Here is a 17772-nt window from a genome sequence, read left to right as displayed (position 1 = left end):
GCTGCAAAGCATTTGCTCACAGGAGCAATTGTTGTTCAGTTGTTAATTTGTATTGCTCTCACTTGGACACAGTGCTGACACTGAGAATAGCACTGTGAGGCTTTTCCATCCAGGAGGAAGAAGCAACAGACAGATAGATAGATAGATAGATGGATAGATAGATAGATAGATAGATAGATAGATAGATAGATATAGATAGATAGATAGAGAGAGAGATAGATGGATGGATGGATAGATAGATAGTTAGAAAGAAAGAAAGATAGATAGATAGATGATAGATAGATAGATAGATAGATAGTTAGTTAGAAAGATAGATAGATAGATGATAGATAGATAGTTAGAAAGATAGATAGATAGATGATAGATAGATAGATAGATAGATAGATAGATAGATAGATAGAAAGATAGATATAGATATAGATATAGATATAGATATAGATATAGATATAGATATAGATATAGATAGATAGATAAATAGATAGAGAGAGAGAGAGAGAGAGAGAGAGATAGATGGATGGATGGATGGATGGATGGATAGATAGATAGTTAGAAAGATAGATAGATAGATAGATAGATAGATAGATAGATAGATGATAGATAGAAAGATAGATAGATAGATAGATAGATAGATAGATAGATAGAGGTGCTAAAGAATCAGTTGCTGGGTAAAACAACTTCACTCAAAAGGATTTTTGAACAGCAACTATTTTAACAATCTAAGTGGTGTTTTGGAGAAATTTCTAAAACAGCTTTTTTTTTTATGCAATTTTTCATTGAGACTTTCAAAAAGGTTAAGGAAACAAAATCATATTAACAAGGCCGCACAAACCCCTGCAAAATCACAACAAAGGTGAATTAAATAAAAGGTAAACATTCATCATTGCTTGTTCTAATTTTCCTGACTCTTGATAGGGTCATGATGGTGCAGCAGAAGAGTTCCAGAGATGCCGTCTTACTGGTCTCAGGTACCGTGTGCCATGGATGTGAAGAATTCCACAGACTTGCATTTCCCATTGGTGCATTTGGGTAGAACATCTTGCTTCTACTGCACATAAAAACCAAAACTGGGGACTATCTGGTGCAACTCAAATAAGTGTGTTACTGTCACTTCCAGTTCTTGAGCTGCCAAAGTGTAGCTTGACACAGAAGTTATGATGACCTACCTTGGAAGTTTGCCGGGATTTCTCAGCTTTGCCATCACTGCTGGAAGTGCTGACGCCACCTGGAGAGGCTCGGCCCCGTGTCCTGAGCTCCTCTCGGGGCCCTGGAGTCTCCTTCTTCCTACCACTCCGCATCGACATCTGCAGAGAAAATTAACGGAGAGACGAGAGGCTTCTTTCAACAGTCCTGTTAAAGTGTCTCCTGCTTATCCCAAACTGGGGCCAATCCCACCCTGTTCTGACAAGTGTTCCTCAGGGTTGAATCGCACCATCACTTTGATGCAAGGAACTAGCAAAGTGATAGGTTCCCCCCCTCCGATTATATTTTATTAAGTTTCAACATTTTTAACATATACAAGCAAAGCACAATTTCGTCTTTTTGCTTTTTTTGTCGACTTCCCACCTTGTTTTCCATGGAGTTGCTGTTCCTCCCCTTCTGGTGCACCCTATCTTCCATCTATTAAATCATAACCACAATTATTATAATCTAATTACATCTGTTGGTTCATAGCTCAAATCCTGCTCATGAGTTCCATCATGCTATAATATTTCCTTAAGTATCCCGAAAAAGCCATCCATTCTTCCATAAAACACTCATCATTAGCTTCTCTTCATTTTGCCAGTTCTGCCTAGTCCATTATCTTACTTATCCATTAATAAATCTGCAGTTTTCACGCTGTGTTTCAGGAAACTCTGAGGTTCCTTGGAGGCTTGTCAAGGATGCCTCGTTGTGGACTTCAACAATGGTGCACAAACTTTCCTGAAAGGCACTCTGCCCATTACTGCTGCTCTTCCTTTCAAATCAGAACCAGTGAAGGCGGTGAAGGTCCTGTGTGAGTGTCTGGAGGCGGTTGGAGGATGGATGGCGGCTAACAGATTGAGATTGAATCCTGACAAGACAGAAGTGCTGTTTTTGGGGGACAGGGGGCAGGCTGGTGTGGAGGACTCCCTGGTCCTGAATGGGGTAACTGTGCCCCTGAAGGACCAGGTGCGCAGCCTGGGAGTCATTTTGGACTCACAGCTGTCCATGGAGGTGCAGGTCAATTCTGTATCCAGGGCAGCTGTTTACCAGCTCCACCTGGTACGCAGGCTGAGACCCTATCTGCCTGCAGACTGCCTTGCCAGAGTGGTGCATGCTCTGGTTATCTCCCGCTTGGACTACTGCAATGCGCTCTACGTGGGGCTACCTTTGAAGGTGACCCAGAAACTACAACTAATCCAGAATGCGGCAGCCAGACTGGTGACTGGGAGCGGCCGCCGAGACCACATAACACCAGTCTTGAAAGACCTACATTGGCTCCCAGTACATTTCCGAGCACAATTCAAAGTGTTGGTGCTGACCTTTAAAGCCCTAAATAATTTTTGGAAGCTGCACAGAGTGGCTGGGGAAGCCCAGCCAGATGGGCGGGGTATAAATTATTATTATTATTATTATTATTATTATTATTATTATTATTACTATTATATTCCTTCTGCAAGGGGCTGTTGTACATGACCCAGGTGCATCGTAAGTGAAGATTCATGAGGCCCCACGAACCTGACCAGACCCTGTGTGAACCGAATGTACACCCTAGAACAGGAGTAGCCAATGAGGTGCTCCCCAGATCATGCTGGATCACAGCTCCCAACATCTCTGACCAATGGCCAAGTCGTCTGGGACTGATGGGAGTACGAGTCCAGCAACATCTTAGAATATTTTCTCCCGAGAATTCTAAAGCAGGCAAGTTATCAAGGTGAGACATTTGAAGGTCTCTGCACTAAAGCTTCCCTTCATTATTTGGTGGACCTCAATCTTAATCAGCAGAGGCTGACAGTTTGGGGAACACAGTTATTTCACTGAAGGACGTTTGTAATGGGGGATTGTAATGGGGGATTAAAAAGAACACTCTTTAGGATGACCTTTCCTCCCAAGAGTGATTAGTTAACTTTAGTTTATTGATTGGTTAATAATCCAGCTTTACTTTTCATATATTGAAAACGCACCTATCTTGAGGGTGGTTTTTTTTTTGTTAGACATGGCTTTATTTAGAATTGAGTCACTTAATTTATAAATTAAAAGGCAGACAATTAATCAACTGAAACAATTTAACACCCAAATCCCCCCCCCTTTTTTTGCTTCTTTTATCCCTCCAAACCGCACCCTCCCAGGCGAAGTGGGCCTCAAAAATTATCCATCACCCAGGTGTAGATGGTCCACAAGTGACCAGCTCCCCTGCTATTTATGTACATGAACCCTTAAGCTTCTCCAATGTCCTCAAAGTCTCCCCTGCAGACCCCCCTCTAAGTTTATTCTACCTCATTGCCCCAAACAACTTGGATGGCTTTAAAAGGAGCTGAGACAAATTCATGGAGGGTAAGGCTTCTGGCTATGATGGCTTTGCAACAATACTGGAGAGACCCTGAGTCCTTCCCCCTCTCTACCCCGCAGTCTCCTGGGCACTTACGGAGTCTTTATTCTGTCGAGTCTTCATTCTTTTGGATGTAGGGTCCCCATTCTCCTTTGTCCGAGTGGATGAAAACATTAACTTTTATACAGTCCGCCACACAACTATTCCTTGGGAGACTGAGGTGTGAGCCTCAAGGGGTAAAACAACCTCTGCTCTTCAGGGAAAGGGCAGGGAGAACTTTGTCCAAGGATGCTAGGCTCCCAACAATTCCTAAAACAGAGAATTTTGGTTAGTGGGAAGGATTAAGAGGTCTGGAAGTGCTGTGTAGGTGAATCATAGCTAGAGATTTGTTCATTCCTTGATTTATATCCCTCCTTCTTTCCAGGGAGCTCAAGGTGGCGAACATAACTTCTCCTCCCCATTCTATCTCCACAACGACCCTGTGAGGTAGGTTAGGCTGAGAGGCAGTGGCAGGCCCAAAGTCATCCAGTGAGCTTCACAGCAGAGGGGGGATTTGAACCCTGGTCTCCCAGGGCCTCATCCAGCACTCTGGAGAAACCCAGCCAGATGGGTGGAGTATGTATGTATGTATGTATGTATGTATGTATAAATATATTATTATTATATTATTATTATTATTGCATAATGCCCCTTAACCTCAGTTCCTTTCAGTGAATGCACAGTTACAATTTAAAACACAACAAATTTCACTAAGCATTTCAGAGCAGCAGAGAGAAATGAGTCTATGCTTTCATTTTGTTCATTTATAGACTACAGTGGTACCTCAGGTTAAGTACTTAATTCGTTCCGGAGGTCCGTACTTAACCTGAAACTGTTCTTAACCTGAAGCACCACTTTAGCTAATGGGGCCTCCCACTGCCGCCGCGCCGGCGGAGCACGATTTCTGTTCTCATTGTGAAGCAAAGTTCTTAACCCAAGGTACTTTTTCTGGGTTAGCGGAGTCTCTAACCTGAAGCGTATGTAACCTGAAGCATATGTAACCCGAGATACTATTGTACTTCCCCCAAAACTGGCAAGAACAACATAAAAAAAGAAATCATTTATTGCCACAAAATACAACAAAACATCGACACTACGACTGCTTATTGTTGTTCCTGAATTATTATGTTGTTGCTCTTCTTTATCTGTTTGAACATTAACAGTGGTTCCCTCTCCTTGATCGCATGTCTGTGAAACTGGACTACAAGAAAAACCCATTGCTTCAAAAATTTGCTCAATTCATAACCATGCTACTTATATCCTTTTATAGAATCATGGGTTATTTTAAGCGCCTTATAAAACAGAATTCCCCCACCAAATGCGCTGATAATTAATAGTCAAGAAAATGTATATTACACATGACTCCCAAAAGGAAATCAAGTCACTGGGCTTTGACCAGAAGATGCAGTCAGTTATTTATTTTAATGTTACTTAACAAATTGCATATAGTTGATGACCATTTCACATGGAGGGTCCGTTCTTGGCCCCTGTATGTGTCAGTGGAGCAAGTTCATCCTGTGCAGTTATGCCATGTGTTTTGTGACATTTTTGGTTACTTCCAGGCTTGGCGTGTGTGCTTGTGCACAATCTCACATGTTTCAGATGTGTGCTAATAGGTCACCCCCTGTCTACCACTTTCACTGCAGTAAAACCTCTAGGCGATTTACAAGAAATATTAAAAGTATCAATAAAAACATTATTTTTTAATTTAAAATGAACAGTAAATGTGATTAAAACACATCCATATCCCTGTGTCTGGATTTCTGCTTCTTTTCTGACTCCCGTTACCATTCTAGGGCCACTGCGATCTGGTTGACGTCCAGACATGACCCATGTGGGGTGCCATTTTGCATGGTAAAGTCATTTATTAGGAGCACAGCTTACATGGCTTGGGCTAACCCCAACCATGCCAGCTCATATTAATGTTGTGCCTCACAGGCGGTGTTAGAACTCAAAGCTTGGTGCTAAATGGCTCCTTAAACCAGGGTTACAATTGCCTAAACAGAATGTCTAGTTGCCATTTTGGGGCCAGACGGCTTGGGAGTCATATTTTTCATTACGTTTTGGTTCCTGAAATCCGTTCTGATTGTGCAAATAAAATATCATGGATAGAATTCCAAAGGATGTGTTGCTGGTGTGTGAAAATAGGCAAGATCCTATTATTATCCACCCCCATCATCCAGCCAGGACACGGAGGTCCAGCTCTGAGGGCCTTCTGGCAGTTCCCTCACTGTGAGAAGTGAGGTTACAGGGAACCAGTCAGAGGGCCTTCTCGGTAGTGGCACCCGCCCTGTGGAACACCCTCCCGTCAGATGTCAAGGAAAGAAACAACTATCTGACTTTTAGAAGACCTCTGAAGGCAGCCTTGTTTTTAATGTTTGATGTTTTATCGTGTTTTTAATATTCTGTTGGGAGCCGCCCAGAGTGGCTGGGGAAACCCAACCAGATGGGCGGGGTATAAATATTATTATTATTATTAGTTGTCTAATCAGGCCAAATGACACTTTAAATCCAGGTTACTATTGCCACAACAATGGAATGTCTATTCGCCAGGGGGTTGGGCTACATGACCCTTGAGGTTTTCTTCCAACACTACAATTCTACACTCTCAACTGCATTGCTTGACTGTAGCTTGCTCTTACAGCAATTCACTTGTCCCACTATGCAGGAAGGAGAAGCAAACACACATAGTGGAAATGGAAATGGAAATAGTTAAGTTGTGGGTGAACATATCAGACGACACAGCAATTCTTCAAACAGCTCTTGTTTATTCACAGGTCAGAACAGAACTGAACTGAAGGGTTCAGCCAGCCTGCTTATATAGAGCTCCACTACAACGCAACAGTAACCATTTTCTGTAACTATCCAATCACTGAACGTTACTTTCAATCCCTTATTTGCATATGTGGACCTGAACTATCTACAGTATCCCCCTGCTGGCCCAGGGTGAGAACTTCAGTACATAACAGAAATGGAAATGGAAATGGTGTAACTATGGTCTAAGGCAGAAATTTTTAAACTGTGGTCACCAACCCAGTGGCCAGAAATCTCCACATAGCTGCAATTGGACTCTCACCAGTGGCAAAACGTGCCTGGCTCATTTCCAACACTGAGCAGAACCAGTGAAGCTTTCAGAAGCTCCTTGCCACATTGCCACTTCGTTCCATGGAAAACTGCCCCATGTCAGCACTGACTGGCATCTACGCAAATGTGGATTTGTTAGGACAAATAGCTGCTTCTGTGTTGCCCCCCACCCCCAAGTTTTCACTTCAAAATGGTTCTCTAATCAAAGATTCTCCCCCCCCCTCCAGTTTTAGGTATAAGAATATGCCCGCAACATCAGCACCATGCAGACAGAAGAAGCCTCTTTCGTATCAGCAGAACTTAAATTTCTGTTCCTTGCTTTCTGCCACCTCCTCATGCCTGGAAATCCCTATGTCACCCACCCATCCACCCCATGTTGTTGTTGTTTTTTATCCCACCAGGGACGTGGGTGGTGCTGCGGTCTAAACTACTGAGCCTCTTGGGCTTGCCCATCAGAAGGTCAGCAGTTCCAATCCCTGCGACGGGGTGAGCTCCCGTTGCTCAGTCCCTGCTCCTGCCAACCTAGCAGTTTGAAAGGATGCCAGTGCAAGTAGATAAATAGGTACCGCTCCGGTGGGAAGGTAAAGGACGTTTCCACATGCTCTGGTTTCTGTCATGGTGTTTCATTGCGCCAGAAGTGGCTTAGTCATGCTGGCCACATGACCCGGAAGCTGTACGCTGGCTCCCTCGGCCAATAAAGCGAGATGAGCGCCACAACCCCAGAGTCGGCCACTACTGGACCTAATGGTCAGGGGTCCCTTTACCTTTACCTAACATTTACAGTACAGAACAATCAAGTAGAAATAGGGCATTCTCTTCTGCAAGTCCCATTGAAGTGAATGGGATACATGTTAGAATATAGCGCTGCTCTTGCACAGCTCCTGTTTGTTCCCTTTAATGTGAGATACACAAGAGAATTTCATGAAGGAATGAGTTTAAATGCGCACATATTGCTATTCACTATCCTGGAGATGCACTCAAGCAAATTTGTGGGTGGGAAGGAGGTATCAATTTCTCACTTATTTCACAAAATCTATAAACCGCTTGATTGTAAGAAAACAAAGAAGAATTAACTACAATAATTTGAGAATTTTGAAAAGGTAAAATAACAAGAAACAGATTAACAGATTCTTCGTTTAAAATCTAATGTTAGGCTGAATACCCCTACTTGGGAGTAATTTCCACTGAACACAATAGGACTTGCTTCTAAGCAAGCATCCTTAGGCTCGTGCCGTAAAAAAACTAGGATCATTTTGCATCATGCAGAGTTTTTGAAAAATGAAAATATAACAAATATTCTGGGTTGCAGAACAGTTCGCAGCTCCTAGCGGTGTTTAGCAGTATTCCCCTTTTCACAGGGAAAACATTCACACTCAGAAATCCAGCAGTTCATTAATGCTAAGCAAGAAAATGTGTTTCATGTTAACTAAGCTCGCTTTGAGCTATTTTGGAAGGTCACGGTCTATTTCCTGCAACATACAGAACAGTGTGAGAAACTCAGATATATAAGCTAAGTGTCAAATGGCTCCTTAAACCAAGGTTGCAGTCGCCAACATGGAATGTATAAGTTGCCACTTTGGGGCAAGACAGCTTTCCATTTCTATACCGACTTATATTTTAAAGAACAAATATCAAAGTGGTTTACAACACATTGAAACATCAAATAAAATAATCCAGAATAAAACAAAATTAAACTTCAAGGAAAATATTTCAGGTCCTTCTCTTAAGTGACATTTTGCTTTCCCCAGGCACCAGCCTGGCATCCAGAGATCTCCACGTGGTCACAATTGGACCTGCCCCAGTCGCAAAATACGCCTGGCTAATTTCAAACCCTGCCAGGATGAAGTAGGGACCTCTTGATCTGCAGTCAAATGGCATACCGTGACTCCGGACAGTCACATGGAAAACTTATCAGGCCCTTTCCCAAAGCTGGTAGGCCAACAGACCATTTCTGACCACCAAAACATCTTCTCCTGGATGCTAGCATTTCAAGATATGTAGGCACATCAAGGAACCATCCTGCTAGCAAACACCAGTGCAAAACCTCCTATTAGTACAAATGGTTCCTCCTCTTTCTTCCCCTGCCATCTCCCCCAAATCCACTCTGGAGGGACAGAAGAACGTGTAGAGCAGCCTACAGCAGGAAGTGAGGGGATATTTTTCTGTCAGGATACCCAGAAAAGCTTTCACGGACGGAACTATCTCCTTTGTGCAGTACTGAATTCCACCCAGATAATCCCTCTCTATCATACCCTTTCGTAGCACATGTAATATGGCTATAGCGGCCTTTTGGAGTCCCTGAGGAACATTACCTTTCTATAGGTCTGTAACCAACCTGTAATTTGGCAGAACCATGTGTATGACACACATTCACACACCCACACACCCCATAGCTTGAGGGCCACACCTTGGGAAACCACGGGCATGCCCACAGCCAGGAATGTTATGGCAGAAGTTCAGGGGCTGTTTGTGCGTGGGCAGAGAGCATCACTTCAGTATGAACAAGCATGTGTGAATGAGTCAACACCGATGAAACAGCATGGAGAGGTATTGTGTCACCTCCCATTGCCTTGAAGACAATTCGGCAGAGCCACGTTCTGTTGTGAGTTGCCTGCTGCTGGGTAATTAGGTGTCACACACAAACACACGCACGCACACGTCAATCTGCTGTCAGTTACAGCCTCACACACTGCAGTGACAGTGTACATGCATGCAGTGTGGCAAGGAATAACGCCATGCATCTCTGAAACCTCAATCGTCACTTTGCAGCTACTGCCTCCACACCTGGTGACGCATAAAATAAATAAATACATATTTTACGTATTCAAACAGGGCTGTATACCTCTGCCTTCCTCAACCTTGGCCCTCCAGAGGTTTGCAATGCCAACTCTCATCTGTCCCAGCAAGCACAGCTGTGCTTGACTGGTGGCTAATGGGAATTGTAGTCTAAAACATGTGGAGAGGCCCAGACAGGAAAGGGCTTAGCTTGCTCCTATAGAACTGGAAGGAGCTGCAAAGCTGGTAGGAGGAACAAAATGTAACTCCAAATAGTGATAAGGAACATGGGGCAGGGGGACGGACAGACACCTTGACAGTTTCTGGGTCCCATTTATCCACTCTGCCCAAAGCAGAACAAAAGGACAATCCAGCATTTCACAAACTACTACTGGTCTTACTACAAGAAAGCAATTGGACAGGTTTTTGCAGCTTCAAATGGCAAACAAAGGGGGGGTGGAGGTGGAAAGAGACCCAATGCCTCTTCCAATCCACCCACCTAGAAAGGCTTTGAAGGATGTTAGCAGATCCAGGCACCAACTCAGAAATCTCCAAGCAAGGTGTCTTCACACAGCCAATGGGACCGTACCACTAAATCGTATGATGTACCGTGATTTACACAGCTGGGACACAGATCTTATCGAGGCAGGGAAGGAGTCTAAAATTGCACGTGATAATGACAGAGCCACAGAGTGTTTGTTGTGGGGGAGGAAGGGAAAGGAGAATGTTAGCCGCTTTGAGACTCCTTAGGGTAGTGATAAAGCGGGATATCAAATCCAAACTCCTCCTCCTCCTCGTCTTCTTCTTCTTCTTCTTCTTCTTCTTCTTCTTCTTCTTCTTCTGACAAACAAGGGGGCTGCTCACTTCACATCTAATGCATGTGTGCATATGTGGTGGGAGTGATTTAAAGTGCCAAAGCAGCAGCAGCAGCAGCAGCAGCAGCAGCAGCAGAATAATAATAATAATAATAATAATAATAATAATAATAATAATAATAATTTATTACTCATACTCTGACCATCTGGGTTGCCCGAGTCACTCTGGGGCAAGGATATTGAACCTTCACCCTCCCCAATCTATCCCCAGAAGTCCCCCCCACTGGATTCCAGTACAGTGGTACCTCTGGATGCGAACGGGATCCATTCGGGAGCCCGGTTCGCATCCAGAAGCGAACGCAACCCGTGTCTCTGCTCATGCGCGGCTTGCGATTCACAACTTCTGCGCATGGGCATGACGTCATTTTGACCGTCTGCGCATGCACGAGCGGCGAAACCCGGAAGTAATGTGCTCCGTTACTTCCGGGTTGCCGCAGTGTGCAACCCGAAAATACTTATCCCGAAGCTACTTCAAACCAAGGTATGACTGTAATGGAAATGAGTCTCGCTGGAAGAAAACAAGTAACGAGCTGCAGAGAGAAAGTGAGTGGAGAAGTTCAGCCTCACCTCCCATGAGACCCTTAGGTGCTCTATATTACACTTCCACCGATCCTCATCTTATGCAAGATTCAGGCAAATCTGTGTATAAAGACGTAGACCTGCCACAGCCATTCGCAAGAAACTTTGGTGCAATGGGAGTGGCAAAGAGTAATGAAAGATGAGTGGGGAGTGGGTAAAAACTACTCACTAAGTCACTAGGGACGCGGGTGGCGCTGTGGGTTAAACCACAGAGCCTAGGACTTGCCGATCAGAAGGTCGGCGGTTCGAATCCCCACGATGCGGTGAGCTCCCATTGCTCGGTCCCTGCTCCTGCCAACCTAGCAGTTCGAAAGCACGCCAAAAAGTGCAAGTAGATAAATAGGTACCGCTCCAGCGGGAAGGTAAACGGTGTTTCCATGCACTGCTCTGGTTTGCCAGAAGCGGCTTAGTCATGCTGGCCACATGACCCGGAAGCTGTACGCTGGCTCCCTCGGCCAGTAAAGCGAGATGAGCGCCACAACCCCAGAGTCGGCCACGACTGGACCTAACGGTCAGGGGTCCCTTTACCTTTACCTTAAGTCACTAGCTTTCACACACTGTTCTCTAGAAATCAAGACTAGCACAATTTCTGAGCTCCTAAGCCAACCGCAACAGACCAGACACCTACTGGAGCCCACCAGGACCTTCCCAACCCCATCCCTGTTTTTCCAAGGCAAAAAAAATCCAAGCAACAATGACAACAAAAGATTTCTCAACTTAGTGGGCTCCCATACATGGCTGGTTGGCTGTCTTCAGCTTGGTGGATCACCAGTTGTGCAGGCCTGATATAAGTTAAACTGAAAACCAATGTTATGTTTGGGTCTTTGGAGAAGAAGTGGCTGATTCTGGGTCTTTCTGAGACCCAGGTTTCTGAGGTTTTGTGGGGCTCCCTTTGGTGAAGCCCCTCGATTCCTGCACTCCATTCTGTGCCCTTCACCCAAGAAATGGATTAATAAAGTATAATGAACAGAACTCAAAGAACAGATTGTCCGACACAGGCTGCAGAAGTCCTGTCAGTTGAACTGGCCCAAACTGGCCACATTCTGACAAGTCATTTTGTACATTCACACAGACACAAGCAACTAAGAGCAGCTGCCATGCTTCTGTGTCCCTTCTGGAAACAGTCTACCATTGAAATGGAGTTTCAAGCACAGTCTATAGCAGTGGTAACCAATGTGGCTCCCACCACATTCTGTCGGACTCCAACTCCCATCAGCCCCAGTCAGCGTGACCAGGGATGATAGGAGTTGTAGTCCATCATCAACTTAGCAACGTGACATTTGCCACCCTTGCTCTATGGCAAATCACAAGTTTGTGAAAATGCAAAACTAAATAAAAGTGATGCTACATCTACAGGAAAACATATTCTCCCTCTCTCAGTTCAGTCTTTCCTGCTTTTTCTTCAAGCTCGGTGGCCAATATGAACTTTACCCTGCGTTCAGATCTTTAGGGGAGAGACTCTGTTCCGATTTCTACAGTTGTACCTCGGGTTAAGTACTTAATTCGTTCCGGAGGTCCATACTTAACCTGAAACTGTTCTTAGCCTGAAGCACCACTTTAGCTAATGGGGCCTCCCACTGCTGCCGCACCGCCGGAGCACGATTTCTGTTCTCAACCTGAAGCAAAGTTCTTAACCTGAAGCACTATTTCTGGTTTAGCGGAGTATGTAACCTGAAGCGTATGTAACCTGAAGCGTATGTAACCTGAGGTACCACTGTATTGCCTTATTCTTTCTCAATTTTAAAATGTTTCCTTTAAACTTCTCAAAATATATTTCAGACAAGTTGGGGGTTCAGATTTCCATTCACGCTGCAAAGCTCACGGGTTAAACTTGGGAAAGTAGTGACGTCTGAGTCTAACCTGTCTCCCAGGGTTCTTGGGTTAACACCCTGAGCACCTTGAAGGAAGGGCAGGATTCAATATCATAAATGCAATGAATGAATTAAATAAATAAAACATATCACAACTGTTTTTTTTCCTTGTCTAATGTATAGGTTGTATGGCACATTCTTTTTATAATAGTTTTATGAGATGGTTGTTAATTTTAAAAGCTGTGACTTTGAGCGTTTCCTTGTGAGATGTCTTGAGGGTTCCACTGGGACTCTAAGGCGGGATAAAAATGTTAATAATTTTTAAAATGCCATTATGGTGCTACTTTCCTTCAAAGGGGCACATTATTTTACATTTCAGCATCGTAAACGCTACTCAGCAGCTAGAAGATCTCCTCCCCATTCATTCCCTAACTATCAGAAGTAAAATGGAAGGAAATATGGATAAATCCAAGACACACCTCTGGACTGAGAGTCATTACTGAAGTTAACAGGCTGACAGACATAACATTATTTTTATTTAAAATAAGAAGAATTTTCACAACGATATTACAATGTGCTTTTCTAGCACTGGTCTCAGTGGGGAGGAAAGATAGGTAAATCCAGTGAAATCTATTTCCAATTCAATTTCTGTGAAACCCCTTTTCCACAAAGAAATGTGGTTACTAGAATGCAGTAGAACCAACCACAAATGTATATTGCTCTGAAATGGCAAGATAATAATGGCCAAGCCCAATGGCAGCTCAGCCTTCTGTATGGGTATCAGTTAAGCCAGAGGTAGGCAAACGAAGGCTCCATCTTCTCTGGAGCTGTTTATCCTTCCCTTTCCCCCACCCCCCCGAACAATGCAAAAAGTCCTGATACGGTGGCCAATAAATCCTGATACGGTCCATAGATCTTATATCAATTACACCTGAACTGTTCCATTGGCATTATTATTTGAATATCCACAATACATGGAGTCAGGCCGTTGATCTATTGCATCAGGCCATGAAGCTACCTAGCTCAGTAACACTATCAATGGCTATTTAAGGTCTAGATGCTTGACAATGGAGGTGACGGTGACTGAATCTGAGGCCTTGCATATAACAAAGCAATGTTTTGCTTCAAATCCATCACTTCTGCTCACTAATAGAAACGTAGGAAGCTGTCTTGTACGAAGTCGAGCCAACAGGCCATCTAGGTTATTACTGTCTACACTCTGGGATTTGACAGGATTTTTCCCCTAGCGTTACCTGGAGAAACTAGAGATTGGAAATAGGTACTTCTGCATCTCTACCGCTGAGTCCTTCCTCTAATACAGCCTAGAAAGCATAACAGTGACTCCATGGATAACACGTTTCCCAGTATTCTTAAAACAAAGCAGACTACGGCCAGGCCAAATAATGCCCATTTTTTAAAACCTACTAGATATCAAGCGATGCCCATTGTCATCTCTCCACAGAAGCATTCCTGGTAGAGCAATTGAGCCATGGAAACTATCCAGTGACAGGGGACAGGGAAAGAAGAAATATCCGCTATGTATATCCATGGAGCTCCTGAGTTGGAATAAATCCAGTGGATCATCTTGCCTAACCCTGAGGTTGCATCCCCACATATCCAACCGATTGATATCTTTTCTTGAAACAACTCCAACCACAGCACCAAAACACCTAGAGAGATCTCTGTCCATTTCCTGTTTCCCTGTGATTCCTCCATATTCCCATCATTCCATCCCCGCTCCCATGTTCCCTAAAATGATTCCATGACATTACTGCAAGGATGGGATAGCAATAACAAGAAGAAGAAGATATAAGGAGGAATAGGGAATAAGGGGAAACCATTTTTCCTAGTGCCCATTCTTATTCACCCACCCACATATACATATACACATACATATACACAATATTGCATACATATATTGTACACACAGAGACATCCGGCAAGAGAGAAAGCAGGAGAGCGAGCACAACGGTATTAGACAAAAAGCACACCAACTGACAAGATACTTTAACTTAGTAGAAGATGTGCCTCTCCCAGCCATGGTTGTCAAGACTGGTCCTATTTTGCGTGGCATTTGAAGAAGCTCAGGGGACCCAGAATGCAAGAGGGGGAGAGAAAAAGACTGAGTGTATCCTACTCCCAGAGTAGTCCCATAGAAATTACTGGACATGACTAACTCAGACTCATTAATTTCAATGGATTGCAACCTTGACTGTTTTCTGGACTATACGGACTAAGAAAAGTGGGAGGTCTCTTCTTTGCAGTCTTGTGGATGTGTCTGTAGGACAACTGGAGAAGAAACACCTAGAGCAGTAGCTTCCATCTTGCCTACTAATGTAAGTCTTCTCTTTCTCTCTCCCCCCAGGTACTGAGCCAGGAAGCCTAATGTTCAAATTTTGCCTCATCTTGGAATTCACTAGGTAGCCTTAGGCAAGACACGACCACCTCATCCTTCACCTCCCACCTCCAATTTGTAAAGCAAGAAAAGCGGCCTACTTTGCTGGACTATTGTCCGTGAAGCGCTATAGCGCCTCAGAACTGTTAAGTACAGAGTTGAGAAGGCGCCTCCAATCACTGGGCTCTCTGGCTAGGTGCATGACGTACTGGGGGGTGGCTCTGGAGAGAAGCAACATCTCCTTAATGTTCTACTGGATTGCGGCCTTTCAGGGTGCCTATTCTATGAAACGTGAAACCTTCTTCCAAGAGGAGAGATTGAGAAGTCCTCCTGCTGTCACTTAAAAGACTGAAAAGAAGCCACCTTCCACGGAAAAGACCACAGCTTGGGAGGTGCTGTGGCCTCGCCTGTGCATTCCAGTCTCCATTCATTTGCACAAATAAGAGAAATGCGCGGTAAGGTTTTTACAAGACCCATCTACTCCGTGGAGGGTGTGAAGCACCAGACCTTGCCCTTCATAAGAGGCACCCTCCTTGTCACCCCCCACCCCCACCCAGGAGTAGCGCTACTAGACTATAACTCTCCAGAAGGACACACTGGAATGTCAGGCTTCTGGCTCTCTGGCCGGGCTGCAGGAATCGGTTCTATGAGGTCTAGTGGGGCTTCTAGATTATGAGGGGGTCTCCTATGGAAGAATGCAGCTTGGGTGAAGGGGTAGAATGAAGCTGGGGGGGATGGATGTTCTCTTTGGGGTTCTCTTTGAGGTTCTGCAGCATCAAGGGGTTACTCTGCCCGGGGTTCTAGGCGTCTTCTACTGTCAGGCCCCACGGATCCGGCGCAGGGAGTGGACTTGTTCCACGGGGCTCCACCGTGGAGTTGGCCATCTCTGCTTCGGGGAGGCGTTTCTTAGGGGCTCCCTAAAAGATCTCTTCCGCAGAGCCAGCGCTCTTATGGGGACGGGAGTCGCCAAGAGCCTGGGCAGTGGTGTGTGTTGGTGCGCGCGCGCCCGATCGCTCGCGCTCGGGTGCCTTTTAAACCACGACCTCCCGGGCTAGGGTGGGTGGGGGGTACCTTCTCTCCTGCGCGCGGGGCTCCTGTCGCCCGATCCCTCCTGCTTTCTGACAACCCCCTTCCCTACTTCGCGCCCTCCTCCCCGCAACCATCCTCCTCTACAGGGAGAGAATGAGGAGAGATGGCCAGGCGCCCGCCCGCCGTCCCACCTCCCTCGCCCCAAAACGCACGATCGGTGTAGAATGGATGCCGAGCAGGCGAGAGAGATGGGGCTCCCGGGCTCCTCGCACTTACCGGGCTCCGGCAGCGAGGTCGAATGAAGGGGGGAACGAAGGAGAAGGAGGCGCAGGAGAGGCTCGGAGAGCCAGCTGTAGCAGCAGCGGCGGCAGCTGCACAACTCCGTCTTCCCCTCCCTCCCTCCCTCCTCCTCTTCCTTTTTCTCCCCGGGACTTCAAAGATGGGGGAGCGGGAAAACAGGATCGCAAACCCCCCCTCCCCCGCCGTACCTCCAGCCTCCGAGTGGCGTCTGTCGGCGGCGCCCCCCCCCCCCGCCTCCGGGTTCAGGCGCCGCCGCCCGTGCCTGCGCGCTCGCCCATCGCAGCGCCCGCCCGCCGCCTGCCGCCTTGGCCACCTCCCATTTCCGAAGAGCCCAGTACGCGCAAGCAGCCCCCTCCCCTCCCTCCCTCTCCCCCACCCCTCTCTTTCCAACAACACCCTCTCCCTCTCCGCGCAAGAGCGCATCGATTGCACCCGCCGCTCGCCAGCAGGGGGGAAAGAACTGTTTGCGCCTTAAAGCAAAACGATGGCGAGGGCGCAGGAGTCGGGACATGTTATATAACGCTTTTTAAAAGGCGAGGCGCTGGGGCTGGAGTGGGAAGGGGTTGGTGTGAGCAAAGGCGAGGTCGCGGGAGAGAAATGGAGGCGGACGGGTGCAGGGGGACGGGGTGATGGGGTGCCCAAAGATACGAGGCCTTCTCTCGGGCCTTCGCCCCCTCCCCCATTGCGCGCAGTATTGACCCACACAGGGGTGCCAACTTGAATAAAATATTGGGGGGCCCAGGTAAGTCCCGCCCCACATAATCGATCACATGACACGGCGCGCGCGCACACTATTTGGATGGCAATAGCCATCAACTTGGGGGGGGGGGGCGCAGCCCCCTTCAATATTTTATTGGGGTTGGGTGAAGGTACCTCGGCCCCTATGAACTGGTTCCTATGGACCCACATGTTTTGGCGCTGCATACTGTGCCGGAGTGGGGTGGGTGTCGCATTGGGGGTACCCAGCTCCGTGAAAGTTTCATTGGGGAAGAAATCCCACTGGGCTGCAGAGCGTTTGCTGCCAAGGCTCTGCAAGATGTCTATAGGATCGGGGCTGCGTAAAGCTCGCGAGCGGCACCTTTCCGCTTTTCACCGACGGCTCCATCTCTCTCTTCCTTCCAGAGCATACGTGCAAATCTGGGAGGATGGGGGGGGCAGTGGTGGTTTCAAGGGAGACCCCTTCAAACGAGAACGAGAAGGGAGTTCGGAAGAGAACGACAAAATGGGGAAGAATATTAATCTGTCTCCGGCTACAGACGCTCCGAAATGGCTGTGGTTGGAGCTGAGGTCCTCCTGGCTGCCTGCCTCCCCCTCCTTCCCAAGCCCCCTGCCCCCAACGCTCCCCCCCCTTCTCTTCCCAGCTTTCCTGCCATTTCT

General features: G+C 46.3%; 1 protein-coding gene across 3 annotated transcripts in view; it reads right to left on the bottom strand.

The window, feature by feature from the left end:
- ATN1 (atrophin 1) overlaps window positions 1-16683 on the bottom strand; it is a 30836-nt gene extending 14153 nt beyond the window's left edge. The window contains exons 1-4 of one of the 3 annotated variants that reach the window (XM_080987094.1): window positions 16584-16683; window positions 3605-3817; window positions 1564-1617; window positions 1164-1301 (exon numbers count right to left, since the gene is read on the bottom strand). In XM_080987094.1, the coding sequence (XP_080843220.1) occupies window positions 1164-1301; window positions 1564-1617; window positions 3605-3682 (270 nt within the window). In that variant the 5' untranslated portion in view covers window positions 3683-3817; window positions 16584-16683. Of the gene's footprint in view, window positions 1-1163; window positions 1302-1563; window positions 1618-3604; window positions 3818-16371; window positions 16554-16583 lie in introns of those variants that run through there. The other 2 variants (XM_080987095.1, XM_080987096.1) reach the window with 2 other exon arrangements.
- Window positions 16684-17772: the final 1089 nt, after the last annotated feature.

This window comes from Podarcis pityusensis (assembly GCF_964106645.2).
Source record: "Podarcis pityusensis genome assembly, chromosome: 17".
Classification (NCBI taxonomy): Eukaryota; Metazoa; Chordata; class Lepidosauria; order Squamata; family Lacertidae; genus Podarcis; species Podarcis pityusensis.
This window is presented reverse-complemented; position numbering and strand designations above follow the sequence as displayed.